General features: G+C 33.9%; 2 protein-coding genes across 5 annotated transcripts; both read left to right on the top strand.

Annotated features, from left to right (window-relative positions):
* Positions 1-2,896: 2,896 nt before the first annotated feature.
* On the top strand, positions 2,897-6,615 carry LOC130735696 (cytochrome P450 85A-like). Of its 4 annotated transcripts, none has more exons than XM_057587607.1 (9): positions 2,897-3,402; positions 4,121-4,442; positions 4,667-4,816; positions 4,898-5,143; positions 5,236-5,322; positions 5,547-5,625; positions 5,808-5,914; positions 5,998-6,115; positions 6,257-6,615. In XM_057587607.1, the coding sequence occupies exons 1-8, from the start codon at positions 3,209-3,211 to the stop codon at positions 6,070-6,072; spliced, it is 1,260 nt and encodes a 419-aa protein (XP_057443590.1). In that variant the 5' UTR covers positions 2,897-3,208; the 3' UTR covers positions 6,073-6,115; positions 6,257-6,615. The 4 variants fall into 4 exon arrangements, with proteins under 4 accessions (XP_057443590.1, XP_057443589.1, XP_057443588.1 ...); XM_057587606.1 differs by having other exon boundaries at positions 2,900-3,402; positions 4,898-5,137; positions 5,991-6,115; positions 6,257-6,611; XM_057587605.1 differs by having other exon boundaries at positions 2,904-3,402; positions 5,991-6,115; positions 6,257-6,578.
* Positions 6,616-9,683: 3,068 nt separating this feature from the next.
* LOC130735695 (cytochrome P450 85A-like) lies at positions 9,684-14,747 on the top strand. The gene is made up of 9 exons (XM_057587604.1): positions 9,684-9,877; positions 11,962-12,283; positions 12,884-13,033; positions 13,137-13,382; positions 13,508-13,594; positions 13,732-13,810; positions 13,924-14,030; positions 14,131-14,255; positions 14,459-14,747. Exons 1-9 carry the CDS (start codon positions 9,684-9,686, stop codon positions 14,544-14,546), a joined length of 1,398 nt encoding a protein of 465 aa, XP_057443587.1. The 3' UTR covers positions 14,547-14,747.
* The last annotated feature ends 2,527 nt before the right edge of the window (positions 14,748-17,274 follow it).

Below are 17,274 nucleotides of genomic sequence, written 5' to 3'. Positions count from 1 at the left end.
GTCAGGCGAGTCATCAGTGGGTTCCTTGCGAAAAAGAACACAATCGTCCTCGCCACATGGAAGAACATTTAACAGGTGATCTTCGTTATTTGAGGTGGCGGGATTTATCTTGGTAAACCCTTGAGAAGATATTCGAAGCGAACTGATGCTTCCAAGGCTACCCCAGATGGAGCGCCAAAGACACTTATCTTCAACTAAATGCGCATTGGAACGCCATTCGGGCGAAGACAAATCTCCATTAGAGGAGAGAATAGAATCAACGGAGCCGGCGGGACCGGAATCCTCGTGAGTGGAGGGCGAGGATTGTATTTCGATAACGGTGGGGGCAGAAACTTCCCCCTCCGTAGAAGGGGAAGTGAGCTCTAAGGAGGAAATGCTAAAATTTTGTGTCGACATGCTGGGTAATTTCATAAAAATAAAAAAGAAGATGAACAGGTCCAAACACAAAGAAAGAAGAAGACACACAGTGTCAAGAAAAGAGAAAGGGGAAGGATTCACCGGAGGAAGAAGCGGAGGATTGAGTAAAGAGAACATCGGCGATGGGGGAGCACCGCGCAATGACGACGGCCGGAGTGAGCAAGGTTCACCGGAGAACAAAGAAGAGAGTGAAAGCTGCGATGAAAAAGTTTTCAGAGCAAAGGTTTTCAGAAAAGTGAAAAGTGAAAGGTGAAAAGGGTATTTATAGAAGAAAAAGGAAGAGAGAGAATGAGTGGGAAAGACTGCGAAGGATCGTGGGATCGTGGGATTTGAAATTTGAAAAGGTATGAAACGAAAAGACATAACTCCTCGAGACGCACAACTGCATTTATGGCAAATGATAACAAAATCCCGGAAAAGAAGGATACGTGCGTCAGTTGAAAAGACGTGTTTGACAGGTGTGATAACGGCGAGATATCGACAAAGATAAAAAATGGCGACATATAAAGGAGCACGAAAATGGCGAGAATTCATAAGCAAGAATGTGACGACAGGCCCATGACTACAAAGAATGGCGATATACTGTAAAGACGTCTCGACTCAAGGAACCTAAGTCTCATGTCTTGGGGGCATGTGGACTGGGCGGGACACCTACACAAATGAAAGAACGGCGACGCAATTATCAGAAGAACGAAGTAAATGATAAAGGCAGGCGACGAAGCAACATATAAAGACATTTCGACTCAACTTACTTAAGCCTCATGTCTTGGGGGCATGTGGACTGGGCGGGATATAAGTATCCCTTATTCCCGCCCAAATCGAGCATTTAGATGAACGAAAGCAGCCATGGCGGGGTTTATGGAACAACGTCGAACCCGCCCTTCTTCTGGATGGGTCCACACGCCAGCTGGAAGATTCCTTTAGTTTTGTCTTATATGTATAGAGGCTTGGGCCCCGGTTGTCAGGCCCAAGTACAGTGACAGTCCACGTTATGATCATTCCCTCTATAAAAGGAGAGGTCAACCCCTTGTAAAAAGTACCTTTCGAACATTTAATGAGAATATTCCTTTTGTGATATTTTTAGTACTCTGCTAGGGTTTACTTTCTGTCAGTTTCCGACGTCAGATCTCCCTAGTACGGAACAGTTTCGGCCCCTATTTATATGTGGGGGAAATTCCACTCTAAGCTTAGTCAGCTCAGGTATCCACAAGTATTGCTTCCAGTAAGGTATAGGTACATACACATGGATATATTCTTCTTTTCTAATCATTTCTATGTACGATAGAGCTGATTAAGGAATGTTAAAGCTGATTTGCAACTATATCAGTTACCATCAGTAGAAAATACACTTTGGCTATATTTGGCATGTCATTTCAGCTAGCTTATAGCTTATTTGACTAGCTTAAAAGCTCTATAAAAATGTTTGGTGAATGAGCTTATTTCAGTAGCTTAAAGCTTAAAGCTATAAGCTATCTCAGGTAGCTTAAAGCTTAAAGCTTATAGCTTATTGAATATATTCTCATTTTTATCCTTATTATTTTATCAAAATTTCACCTTTAGCCTTATATGTTTTTTACTAAACCTATTTACCTACTCATTTTCCGATGTACCAAGAAAAAAACTTATTTATTTATCAGTTATCACACTTGTCTCATATGTACATCGTTCCCGCACAGAAATAATTACTACTTCAGAATCAAATAAATAATTTTATATTACAAATTATTTATTTTATTCTATTTAATTTAATAAAAATATAGAAAATTAAATAAGTAAAAATTAATATTATATTTTTAAGATGATAAATAATTTGAGTGAAATTAAAATATTTATAATAATTTTAATATTAATATCATATAGGTATTAATGTGAAAATAAAGTAATGTTAAATATAAAAAAATTATACAAGTATGTCTTTTTATGTCATTTTACAATTTCAGCTTGTTCAAAGACTAGTTTTACCAAACACTTTTGTTCAAATTACGTAGCTTTTCAGCTATCAGCTTTCAGCTAGCTTATCAGCTTTCAGCTTTCAGCTAGCTTTTCAGCTATTAGCTTAACTTTTCAGCTTTCAGCTAGCTTATCAGCTAAACGTGCCAAACATACCCTTTGTCATTTTGTATATAATTAGTAGTGCCATTCAGACATTTCATCTCAATTCATCTTTCTTTTGCTTTAAGATGTGAAGGTGTGTCAAGTGTGCAAGCAACATGTTTTCAAAAGAAATCCATAAGTTTAGTTCTTCTTAATGTAATTTAGTATTTAAACAATACCTGTACACATTGGATGTTAAATTTGATGCGAGGTAAGGCTGACATCCCAACTCTACTTTTCTAATGAGAACCTTGTTATACATCATGATAGGTCTTTAATTGATTTTACATCAAAATAATTAAATTCCTTTGAGAAAAAATAAAAAAATAAGCCAAGAAGTATTTGGATTCATAGAATAATATTCATGATACACTCTTATCTTGATCAATGCAGAATATTGCATTCCATTGTGCACACATCTGAAGCAAATCTAAATTTAAATCTTCTATAGCATCACAATGAAGGCCAATTTGGAAATATCTGACATTCTCACTAATAAATATAGCTCGCACACAGTTATGAATTATGATCTTAGATTAGGTGGGTTGTATATTGTTTGGCCTACTTAATATTCCCTCCTATCCTATTCTCTTGCACCATTAAGGTTTCTTATTGCAGTGGCTTGGCCTAAACACAATAACATTCTACATGACCAAATTCTTAGCAAGCTACAGAAATTCCTGTGTCTTTTAGCATCATGTCAATACCAGAAATAGTGTGTTTTGTGCTGGTTTTGGCATTTTGTGCATTCTTTCTAGTGCTGAAATATTGGAATGAGGTAAGGTACAGTAGGAAAGGAATGCCACCAGGAACTATGGGTTGGCCTATTTTTGGTGAGACTGCAGGGTTTCTCAAACAAGGACCAGATTTCATGAAAGGCAAGAGAGCAAGGTATTTATTTCTAGGTGCCTTTTTTATAATCCCAATATTTTGTTATTTTCCTCTCACCACCCTCTTGGTCTTAGAGATGAAGTATTTTTTTAAGTATTATTGTTCATCTACAAACAATCAGCCACTGTTGTCCTCATAACCCTGCCTAATTTCTAGAGCAAATATTGGGATGTGGATTAACTTTCAATATACAGTAGGAAGTGGACTTCTTACTTTTTGTACTAGAAAGGAACTGGCCTACTACTCATTTTTTGCACCCTGGTTAGGTGAGAGTTATTACTTATCAGTATCATTTCCCAGTTTGGATCCTTTGCCGCGAATGTTCTCTACAGCTCCCTTTTGCACAATTATAGGCCACTCATTTTTGTAAATAGCTTATTAAATTTAAGAATTTAAGGTGATCTTTTGGTGGGAGAGGCTGCAGAGAATCTGAATTGATCATTTCTACCCTAGATGCAATCTAGCCAAAGGCAGAGCACTCACTTTAGTAGCTTAATAGTTTTTAACTCTTAAACCTTTCCTATATTTTCAGTTTTTCATACTATTTTCTTGCCTAACCATAATTTACCTCTTCTTGAGGCTTATGAGGTATTTAAAGTTTTTGAGACATAGAATGATGACTGGCATGTGTGAGGTATTTCTATATGCTAAAACAAGGTGATTTCATGTTACACTTTTTGAAGCTTTTCTTCCTATGCTATTATTTATGTATCTACAGGTATGGAAATCTCTTCAAGACTCATGCATTAGGCTCTCCTGTTGTTATCAGCATGGATCCAGAACTAAACAGATTCATCCTCCAGAACGAAGCAAATGGTCTAGTTCCTGGTTACCCTGTGTCCATGAGGAATATACTTGGGAAAGGAAACATTGCTGAAGTTCATGGTGCTCTTCATAAACGCATTAGAGGGTCAATATTATCATTCATTGGTCCTGCTGCAATTAGAAATCATCATTTGCAAGAAATTGACAGATTTATGCAGTCTTTCCTTGACAACTGGGATGGTAAAACTATTGATATTCAGCAAAAAACCAAACAGGTATGATAAAAAATCACAAAACATCCACTAAGATTATTGAATTAATCGATACCTCATAAGGTCTCATATTGACTAGAGATACAGCCAAAATAAGCTAGCTTTTGTGGTAGAGTTAGACCTAACTCAAATACAGATATTATAACAATCCATTTTAAAACAATTTAAGTTTTGGCTATTTAGAGTTGCACACTAATTGTTAACATTATGTAATTTTCTCGTTTCAGATGGCATTCTTTGTATCAATGAAACTTATTGTAGAAAATGAAACAAGTCCTTTCCCTGAGACCTTCAAAGCTACATTTGACAACATAGTGTCAGGAACATTTTCATTGCCTATTAAAATTCCTGGAACCAACTACTTTCGAGGACTTCAGGTATGTTGTTCAATTCATATACTCTAATTTCTGCAGATGAAGGGCATCTTTTGACCAATGTCAAATTGTTATTGATTGCAGACAAGGAAAAAAGTGGTTGGGATCCTTAAAGAGATTTTAACCAAAAGAAGATCTTCTTTGGCCGCTCATGCTGACATTCTTGATCAACTCATGAGAAATGAGGACCTTACATACAAACTTACTGATGAACAAATAATTGATCAGATAATCACATTCTTATACTCAGGTTATGAAACTGTATCAACTGCTACAATGATGGCTGTCAAATATCTCCATGATAATTATAGAGTTCTTGAAGAAGTAAGGGTGAGTCCTAACACATTAAAGAAAAGCTTTCTGCTCCTGGGAAGAATTATTGTATTAAATGTCAATTTTTACCTAAGTACACTGGTTTACAGGAAGAGCATTTTGCAATCCAGCAAAGAAAGAGACCAGAGGATGTAGTAAGCTGGGATGACTATAAGCGTATGGTTTATACTCGTGCGGTAGGTACTTGTCCACTTGATTCTAGCATTAGAATGTTAAGAAATCCTTCTATAATTGATTCTAAAGCCAAAATAAATTCTGTGGAGATGAGTAGATTATGGTTGGCAAAGTTGATTATGAGCAAAAATAAGCTGATACAAATATGCTATGAATCAATGAGCCATAGCCCTAATGTGACAAAAATGGTAGGAAAATATTTTGAATGTTGTTGTATTGTTTGCAGGTAATTTTTGAAACATTGAGATTTGCTAACATTGTTAATGGGGTGTTGAGGAAGACCACCAAAGACGTTGAACTGAATGGTTAGTTGAAATTATGTGTCTATATTTCTCTTCAGAAGTATTAAATAGATGAGACCCTCCAAATATTTATGTAGAGAAAGAAAGAAACAATAATTCACTTCACATTGTCATGTGACAAGAGGGGATCCTATACATTTTCATCATATTTTCAGTTAGCATTGATTATGGTTATCACTTGTCAGGATTTACCATTCCTCAGGGATGGAGAGTTTATGTGTACACAAGGGAGACCAATTGTGATTCCATTCTCTATCCAGAGCCTTTTAATTTTAACCCCTCCAGATGGCTGGTAAGTTTGTTGATAAAACATGATTTCTTATGTATAGTGTATATTTCGTGATGGAAATAAAACTAAACAAATGCAGGAGAAAGGAATGGAGTCTCATAGCCATAACATGTTATTTGGAGCAGGAGTTAGGCTGTGTCCTGGAAAGGAACTTGGCCTAGTTATAATCTCTCTTTTCATTCACTACTTCGTGACTAGATACAGGTAGAGTACTTACCCCATGAAATCTTGCCTTCTACTATTTTTCACTAGACCAAGGGTTGCATTTAGGTAAACAAGTCAATTAATGTCTTTTTATGGTTTTACACAAGCAAGAAGTACATGATAATTTTTCATTTATTGCAGGTGGGAAGTAGAGAGAAACAATCTCCTGAAATTCCCGAGAGTTGAAGCACCGAATGGACTACACATAAGAGTCAAAAAATACTAGAATACAATACGAATTTGTTGTTACAAAATATTCTTGCAGAAGTAATAACCAAAAGATGCACAAATAATCTTATGTTAGATGTAAAGTAGCACAATGCATGAATGAAGCTGTAAAAATTGTTCTAAATTTTATTGAGTTTGAATTGTTTACATTTAATCTTGTGGTCACCTAATATACTCAACGAAAACTTTCAGCAAAAGTTACATCGCCCCCTTTGGCCCCTTAGCGGTTAACCTTTTTTTATATAGTCTCAAATGTTTTGGTAATTATATTATAAGAACTCCATAATCTTTTACTATAGCCCAAATCTATGGTTAGTTTTGTTATGTAATTATACAAGGGCCTCAAAATCTTTTGTAAACCATTCTGGACCATTGGCTCGAAAAGCAAAGGGAGCCAATTGGGAGCAGTTTCTTTTCTTTCATTTGTTCATTTCTTTTAATTTCTTTTGCAATATTTTCCTTACTTCTTTTTATTTCTTAAATTCACTAAAGTTCTTCAAATTTATACTAATATGTGCGAAAAGTTCTTATCATTTGTTTTGATAGAAAAGTGACACTTAAGGGCCTGTTTGGTTTGAGAAAACATTTTCTGTTTTCATTTTCTATTTTTATTTTTTGAAAATAGTTTTCATTTTCTAAATTTCCAAATTTTGAAATCATGTTTGGTTTGATTTCCTATTTTCTATTTCTAAAATTGATTTAACCATTTTTAATAAATATCATTTTAAATAATGTAAAATCAATTTTTAAATAATACATAATATTGTTAATATATCTATACGATATTAATTTAAAAAACAAATATAACTATAAATTAATATCTATACGATATTAATTTATTTTATAATGCAAGTCTTATTATATTTACTCAAATGGTTTTTTTACAAACATATCCATACAAATATATATCTTATTATATACAATTAAATTATTATATATTTATGCTTTACAATTCCGATTGTTTACGACTTTATTGTGAATATCATATACAAAAATAATATATATATATATATATATCTTATATATAAACATGTTAAAAATCCTCATGCTTTTATTTATACTGTTGATGCTTAGAAAATTTCGATGGTCCCATGATTTGCTTTTTCTTTTTCACTGTTGCACGTTTCTTTGTGCATAAAAAATTATAAAATTGCACGGCTATGTATGCTCCATAGAGTTGAACCCGCGACGAGAGTGTAGTTAGAATGAAAAAACAACAGCTTTAGCTAAAAGTTTAATTATTTACCCTTATGCCACCGCGTTTTCAAATCAAGAAAATGGAGAAAACGATGATTTTTTATTTTCACAATCCAGCCCATTTTAGAAAATATTTTCTTTGAAAATGTTTTCAAAAATCAAACTAAACATGTTTTCTACATTATTTTCTGTTTTCTTTGAAAATGAAAATAGAAAATGGGCAAACCAAACACGCCCTAAGCTTTTCTAAAGAACCCAAAAGATTTGAATCCAATCCTAGATTGTCGGTAGATTCATTTGTTTACAAAAATCTGCGTAAACAATACTATTAATTGATATTATTTTCAAAGATAATTATCAATTTAAATATTTTAATCTATTTTAAATTATTTGTATATTGTCCTCGAATGATAGCTGCAAGTTGTAAGAGCTAGATGATATATGAGTTAGGAAGTGGAGGTCCAAAAATGCAATTTATCTTTCTAATGTAAAAAAAATATTAATTGTATATTGCCTTAAAAAATATAACATTATTTTTTTTAAAAATAGAACTATACAAATTACTTCATATTTTAATGTGATAAAATAATTTTATATTTTACTAAATTATTTAAGATGAGTGCAACATCGACAACGGTAAGTTAGATAGGAAAATATATATGATTATCAGATTCAACTCATTTTCATGAGGCGATTCCGGCGAACGTCAACCGTTTTCAAATGTCATATGGTGGTATCAGCAGCGTGCTCTAGGTGCTCTGCAACGCTGGAGGATTGTATACACACCCTGCGAGATTGTCCGCATTCTCATGAATTCCTGGGTGGACGAATTTCGGGTCCTTGAGTGTGGTTGATAGGATCATGTACCATCCGAGGAGCAACCATGCACTCTGCTTCCTTGTCGAGCTTTGGGGCGTGTGGAAGTAGCGTTGTAACATCTCGCTTGATCAAAATCCATGGACATTGGATGTCGCGTGGCTGAAGGTTTGCCAAGAACATGAGGAGTTCCTTCGCTTCTTACAACCAGACACGCTCACCTGGGACCTTGACAGACTGAGCACTGTGTGGAGAAATCCTCCGCAGGGTTCTTCAAGTTGAACGTGGATGGTAGCCACCGCAAGGATGCAAGCTCCATGGGAGGCAGTGAGGTCATTCGCAATGATGCAGGTAGTTGGGTTTTTGGTTTTATGTCGCATACGACGAGGGGAGCCCTTTCTATGCAAAAGCGCTAGCTATGCGAGACGGTCTCCATTTAGCTTGGGAGCGTGGGACTTGTAGGCTTATCTGTGAATCAGATTGTTTAGATTTGATTTATGCAGTTGGCGGCCATACAACATTGACGTTCACATCCACAGGCAGGTGCTGCAAGATATCATCGAGCTGTTAAACATGAGCTGGCGAGTGGATTTGGTTTGGGTGCTGCGTGAGGGGAACTCGGTGGTGAATTGGCTGGCTAAGCAAGGATCCCATCTTCCATCCCCTGAATTCTGTGTGTTGGAAACCCCCCACTGGGTTTAGGGCACCTTCCTTTGAAGGATTCCCGGGGTAGCTCTTAATCTTTTCGTTTATTCTGTCTTTTCTGATGCATTAAAAAAAAGTTAAAAACTTTTCAAAATAGAGCTGGAATTTTTTCTCTCTCGATACATCAGAAAATAGAGCCAGAATATTTTTTATACATCGAAATACAAAGTCAGAATATTAACCATTCTTGATAATTTCAAATGCCATAATTCTTAATATTTAATGTTTCAAATGCCAAATAAAGTTATTATTTTTTAACCCAATTTTTTTTTATTATAAATACTTTTATTGGTATTTCATCATCTTTGACTCCTTTAAAAAAAAAACATCTTTGACTCGTTGTAATTGTTTTCTCCACAAGTTGACTGATTAACTTTACATTTATTATTCAGTTGCAGCTTATAATATTTTATATTATTAAATATGATAATTTGTAAGATATGATTTTAAATATTATAATTATTATTTTTTCTTTTTTTTTTAAAAAAAGCATGTGACAAATGTATCTAATAGTTGTGCTTTCGGGAAAAAAAAAAGTAACTTGCACTCATATATATATTTTGGCTTATTTAACATTCCAACCTATCTTGTTCCTCTAAACGGTCTGAGACATTTCAGCATCATGTCAATACCAGCAATAGTGTTTTATTATGTCCTGGCTTTGGTGCTTTGTACATTCTTTGCACTGCTGAAGTGGAACCAAGTAAGGTATGCAAGGAAAGGAATGCCACCAGGGACAATGGGTTGGCCTTTTTTTGGCGAGAGTGCACAGTTTCTCACACAAGGACCCAATTTCATGAAAGGACATAGATCAAGGTACCCCATTTTACTTGCCTCTAATCACCTTCATATTTTACTAGGATGTCACTTTTTTTTGTATGTTTTATAAAACGTTAGGATTTAATTTCAATCCAAGTGTTAGGTGCTCCTATGTACTCTTTTTCAATTATTCGTTCATGCATCACTGAAAAATATACACAAAATATGAGAAAACTCACTTTTTTTTAGTTAGTTGTAACAAATGGTTGAGTGTTGATGTGTATGAGATACATTCTTTTGATTTTTATCATACTCGGATCGAATATGATTTTAGTTCAACAAAATAAAAATATGGTTAAACAGAAAAAACATTTTCATGAAGATTTTGAACAGCATAGGAATCCGTTCTAAGTACGCAATCTTATAATATCTAATATAAAGATTTTAGTTAGACGCTCGTATATGTGATTCAAAAATAAATAAACAATTCCAAAGATGTTAGTTGTAATTGTAATAAAGTGGAAATGATAAGGAGACATGATAGAATATTGCAAGTACATTCTACTGTAATTCATTGTTTGTTGTGCCAACATGATAAGATAAGTCAATCATATCTCTTATCTTGTCATGCGTAAATTTTATCTCGAGGGAGGAGTTGTATTAGTACTTATCCTGACAAGATAAGATATCAGTTTTCTATTCCTTTTCAATACCCTTAACACCAAATTAAATTATTTCAATATTAAAATTTTTAATTTTTAATTTATAAATGTAAAATATTAATTTTAGTAATTTTTTGATTTTATTAATTATCAATTCTATTTGTTACTATAATGTCAAGATTATTTAATTGCTAATATATTAATTAAAAATATATTGGTCTTACTCGTTAAAAATATATCTTTTTTCCTTATCACTTGCCATCGTTACTTATATTATGATAATAAAAATATAAATTTAATTATTCACAAGCACTAAAAAGATTATTCACGTATGCATATTGATATATTAATAATAAATATGGATTAATTTTCTCATTATCTACTACTACTACTATTAATTACTTAAAACTATTTCTATACTTATATAATTGTTTATAATTTAAATATTGAGTAATTTTTAAAAATAAATACATTAATAATATTTTTTAAAACATATATAGAATCATTTATAAAAATACATATATAGACTCATTTTGTAATTTATTTTAGTTAATTTTAAAACATATATAGGCTCATTTATAAAAATAAAAATACATACTAATAAATTTTCAAAATTAATTTAGAAAAAATTTAAAAAAAAATCAATTTTTATATCATATCCTATCATTATCTTGTTCACCTCAAACATAGAATATTGTCTATCCTGCTCTTATCCAAATCTTTATTTTATCCTGCTCTTATCAACCACCAAATGAGCCTTTAAACTTGTATGAAGAGTAAAGTGATGTTATTTTATTTGTTAAAAAGGGTCAAAATGGGTCTCATCCACGTACCGACTTGAATAGCTTGAGATATATTTAATCACATCTTCCCCACCTAAAAGAAATGGTGGAAGGTGAGATAAATATATCAAAAACACACATTTTTTTTTATTGTGAAGCACCTTGACGAAATAGGGACTAGAGTTTATGAATTGAAGATTATTGGTTAAACAAATTAGGGATTAAAACCCATTATTGTTTCAGAGTTTCTGAAATTAAAGAGTGAGAGTTTTTTATGTACTTTTTTTTAATTTAATTATTAATTTTTTTTAACAGAATTTAATTATTAATTATACACATATGAATTAAATATTAATAAAAAATGACATGTGGCTTGCTACGTGGCCTGTCACTTGACAATATCGTCAGAGCTTCAAACTTAAGCGAGGACGAAAGTCAGTATTTCTCTGAACACAAGGACAAAAAAATAAACTCTTTTTTTATTAATTAAGGACAAAAAATTAATTGAGCAACTAAGAGGAACCAATTTAATAGTTAACCTTTTATTGTTATTCATACTTGAATCCTTAAAAATCTTTCTAATGTGAGTTATCACCATATAATACCATATGCTCACCTCATGCTATTGTATAGTCTCACACCATGACAAATAAATAATTAAGAACCGTTTGCATTGTGTGTTCACTCTTCACTATAGGTTTGGAAATGTATTCAAGACTCATGCTCTAGGCTCCCCTATGGTTGTGAGCATGGATCCAGACCTCAACAGACACATACTCATGAACGAGGATGCAAAAGGTCTAGTTCCTGGCTACCCTGACTCGATGAAGAACATACTAGGAGTTAACATTGCTGAGGTTCATGGCGCTCTGCATAAACGAATTAGAGGATCACTCTTGTCTCTTATTGGCCCGGTTGCAGTTAAGACTCGTCTTTTGCCAGAAGTTGACAAGTTTATGAGATCTTTCCTTGATAATTGGGCTGGTAAAATCATTGACATTCAACATAAAACCATACAGGTAAGTATTTTAGATGCCTTATTATGACTGCAAAATTCATTCTAAGGAACTTATGGACATGCTACTTGTTCTGTTCTACTCTGCTTGCACAATTGGCTTGGAATTCTTGTTGATTGACTTCAAGCTTTGATTTATTGGAATTGTTGTACCTGCAAAATTTACCTTAGGATTGAACAAAGTGACAGTACATAGAAAGTGTTCATACCTTAATTGTGACGGATGATGATTTTGTTTTCCTAGATAGTTCGAGATACCCTAGAAATGATTCTATGAAATGAAATTCTTATCACTTGATTCAAAACGATATTCATTGTGTTTAGACCAAGCCGATCCATACCACATTTGTCCATGAGGCTGCTCGATCGGTTGGGCTCAGCAAGCTGGGCCAATGCTGGTTGGGCCGATTTAGTTTAGGCCTAATATGGAGCAGGCCAATGCAGGATTGACAAGAATCTTGTCCATAACACTATTAATTATATCATTAATAAGAATTTTTTTCTTAACAAAAAAAAGTGTTCTTCCTATTTTCAAACGAACAACTAATCAAAGATTAAAAGCATAAAACACACATGTTTACATTCTTTAAATTTGTTCTTTCAGATGGCATTCCTTGTTTCTATAAAAACGGTGGTAGAAAACGAACCAAGTTCTTTTCTTGAATCCTTCAAAGCTACATTTGACGACATGTGGTTAGGAACAATATCTCTCCCAATTAAAATTCCAGGAACCAATTATTTTCGAGGACTCAAGGTATGTTGCTGAGAACTCATTTTTACTTTGTTGCATTGTACTCCAAGTTCAAATACAGGAGCCATTTGGTTTTGGATCAAGGACAGTTTTTTGTTGATTGTAGGCTAGAGATAAAGTGGTTGCAATACTAAGAGAACTCTTAGCCAAGAGAAAAGCTTATTCACCAATCCATGAAGACATTCTTGATCAGCTTATAAGAAATGAGGATGTCAAGCACAAACTAGATGATGAAGAGATAATTGAACAAATAATCACAATCTTGTATTCAGGTTATGAAACTGTATCAACTACTACAATGATGGCTGTCAAATACCTCTCTGATAACCCAAGTGTTCTTCAAGCAATAAGGGTTAGTCAAAGCTTTATGCCTGATCAAGCTCTTTATTATGAATTCATCAAAAACTAAAGCTCTTTATTATTAAAAGTCATAAGATAATAGATAAACTCCAATAAGTGTTCTTTGATCCTTATCAGGAAGAGCATTTTGCAATCGCGCTTAAGAAAAAGCCTGAGGAAACAATCAGTTGGGAAGACTATAAGAGCATGAGCCGTACCCGTGCGGTAAACACTTCTCTGAACTTGATTTAGTTTAAAATTAAACCATGATCATAGCATATTTCAATTTATTTTACACCTCAATTTTCTATAGACAAAAAAAAACACAAAGCATGAAAAGCTTTTCTTTTGTTTGTGCACAGGTGATTTTTGAAACCATGAGATTGGCTAGTGTTGTTAGTGGGGTGCTGAGGAGGACAACTACTGATGTAGAATTGAATGGTACACTCTCAATTTTCAACCACATAGATTAAAATAAAAAAGCCCCTTAAATTAATTATATTTCCTCTGTTTTTAGATTGATTGACTATTGTATCTATATGTATCTTTGTCAGGCTTTATGATTCCTAAGGGATGGAGAGTGTATGCTTACACAAGGGAGACTAATTTTGATCCCATCCTCTATCCAGAGCCTTTCACTTTTAAACCCTGGAGATGGCTGGTCAGTAACTTATTTATAACAAGCATTAATTAATTAATTACTCTCTTTTGTATACAAATGGTAATTGATAGTTTGATACTTGCTCTGTAATGAAATGCAGGAGAAGGGCTTGGAAACTCATAACCATAACATGTTGTTTGGAGCAGGAGGGAGGGTGTGTCCTGGAAAGGAATTGGGCATGCTGAAGATCAGCCTTTTCCTTCACTATTTTGTGACTAAATACAGGTAGAGCACTACTTAACCATAGCTAATTTGTTTTCAAATTCTTTTTTTTTTCTGCTACGATTTAGTGAAAATAGGTAAAAATTATATTGAATTGAAAGTGGTTGTGAATGTATCAAATGTCTAGTACTAAAAATATGTATGATCTTAAGTTGAATAATTTTCCACCTTAATCAAAAGTTTAATTTTTTTTACCCTGCTTGCAGGTGGGAAGAAGTAGAGGGAAACAAACTTCGGAAGTTCCCAAGAGTTATAGCACCAAAAGGACTGCATTTCAGGATCGCACAGTACTAGAAGCCAATACTGATTCTGATCAAATATAAAAAACATTTCGATCTATATATCTTTTCATGGAATATATGTACGAGTAATATATATTTGTACTCAACACTAATACTGGTATTGCCAGCATTGTTGGTAGCCGATTATATTACTTTTGATTTGAATAATAGAACAACAATCATCTAGTTAAATAATAACATATTTGGAATGGAGCGCATATTGTCAATATTCCCTCGGCCATAGAAATGAAGTGTAGTCAGCTATTTATCTATCGTTTAGTGTAAGTACCCGCGATGAATGAGTTAGTCACACGGCGGCAGTGAATATTATGTGCTCACCAAAATAGTAACATATTAGCCTTTTTTTTTTGTCAACAACATACATATTAGCTATATACTTTTGTTATGGACCTACTACTGGGCTAAAATTCACGGCCCAAGACTTACCTTTGGTTTTGACCAAAAAATACCCTAGGTCATTACCTGATCATGCTTTAAGTGAAAAGGGTAGGAACACATCCTAACTCTTCCAAATAGGCTTAAAAGCATTTTTGGTCCCCACGAATGCGATGTGTGCAAATATGGTCCTTAAACTTTAAAAATAGCATTCTTAGTCCCCGACGTTACCTCTGTTAACCTTTTTTGTCCTTCTGTCAATTTTTAACGTTTTTCTCCTACGTGGCATATTTTAAATGACGTGGCACACATTTATCTGGGACTAAAATTGCTATTTTCATAATCTTCTTCAACATCTTCATCCTCAACATACTCACCAGTCACCACTTTCATCTTCATTCTCTCCATTCTTCAACCACACAAACCAAACCAGGTTTGTCCTCATTCACCCACCACCTCGTTTTTTACAGTTTGTTCTTTGCTATCTATTGGGGTTGTGCACTGGGTGTAGTTTAGTATCTCAACCTCCCTTTTTGCTGCACTTTCCATGGAGTTCTGGAAGATCAAGGTGTAAAGTAAGACTAAATGATAAAAGCAAGCAGGCTTTGTCATGTTGCAATGTTGACAGCGAAGCACATGAGAAGACATCAAGCTTTTTGCAATTTTGGCCTTATCCTCTTTGTTTTTCTGGGCTCTTTTTGTTCTGTTGCTAGGTGTTGTTTGGTGGGACGGTTTCTAGTAGATCTTCACCTTTCCAAATCTATTGAATTGTATCCTATTGTAATTGTATTTCCTGGTTCTTCAAATCAGGAAATTTCAAGCTTGGAAGCTCTATCCCCATCTTCCCCAAGAAAACCCTAGCCACCACCAACCTAGCACCCTCTTCTCCTCCTCTTCATTCTTTTCAACCACCAAATTGAAACCTCCAGCCCCCACAACAAATCTTCAAGCAGAGATTCAGATCTCGGTGATGGGTCACTGAAACCTCCTTTCCGAAACGGAAAATTTTGACAGAGACGGTGATGGGTCATCATTGCTACAATGGTGTGGGTGTTGGGAGTTGAGGGATTGGAGGAGGACGAATTATTCTGATATGGGGCAAGAGTTCAGATCTGGGTTTGTTTGTAATGAGCATGGAAGAATGTAGATGAAGACTAAGATGAAAGATGATGAATTTTTTTTTCTGGGTTTTCTGGACAAAATGATGAAGATGATGGAAGAACACTTGAAGATGATGAATTTTTTCTGGGTTTTCCAGAAAACGTTAGTTTTTTAACGGAAAAAGGAAAAGGGACCAAAACTGTTAACAGAGGGTAATGTTGGGGACTCAGAATGCTATTTTTAAAGTTTAGGGACCATATTTGCACAAATCACATTCGTGGGGGACCAAAAATGCTTTTAAGCCTTCCAAATAATATCGGGTCTCCTACTATTTCAATTTTCGCTAGATAACTAAGAGGTCTTATTTAAAAAAAAATTATAAATACGAGTTGCTTGCCACACAAAAGATACGTACACTCACTCTATATACTAACATTTTGTTCATTCATAAACTGACTTGAGCGTCATAATTCATTTTACAAGTAATTCTTATGTTTCGTATTGCCGCTGCAAAAAGGCCATCCATTTAGACTCATTGATCTCAACTTAGGTCAACCATGAGCAAAACCGAACAAGTTTAAATTATATAACTTTTCTTATCATAACTTAATATTTCAAAATAATGACTTTAAAAAATTTCCTTTTGCAACATCTAAAAAAATCTAGAATCCCAAAAATATTTGATTTTGCCAAAAAAATTAAGAAAACTTTAGGAATTTAAGACATTAAATTATTTTTAAAAGATAAAGTAATTATATTAATAATATAATGATCTCGAGAATAAACCCTCTTAACCGGAGAAAAAAGGAAGAATACCTCATCATTTTAGAACAAGTAAAAAGCTCAAAAGACTTGAACAATATTTGATATAAGTATAAATAATAATGCTCACTATTGTTGTAGTCAAATTAACTTCGTTGTCACAACTCACATTTCGGTCTTGATTGTCGATGCTAACTTAGCTTCGAGTAACTCGACGCTAAGTCAATGTTTCACACTTTCTGATATGACCGTCACTAATGTATTTTTATTAGGGTTGGCCAACATAGTCCACTCTAACTTAGGTTGAGCAACATTTATGTTGGGTTGACAACGTAAATTAGACGAGTTTGACTTCTTTATTCATTTCTTAAGGTCATCTAAGTTGGTAGGTATCGTGTACATACATCGGTTGCCAACCATTGAGAATCCTTGTGCCAGAAACATGTTTTAGGACGATTCTAAATGCCACCACAAAAAATAGT

This window comes from Lotus japonicus, chromosome 2 (genome assembly GCF_012489685.1).
Source record: "Lotus japonicus ecotype B-129 chromosome 2, LjGifu_v1.2".
Lineage (NCBI taxonomy): Eukaryota > Viridiplantae > Streptophyta > Magnoliopsida > Fabales > Fabaceae > Lotus > Lotus japonicus.
The sequence above is the reverse complement of the archived record's forward strand: the minus strand, read 5'-3'. Positions and strand labels throughout refer to the sequence as shown.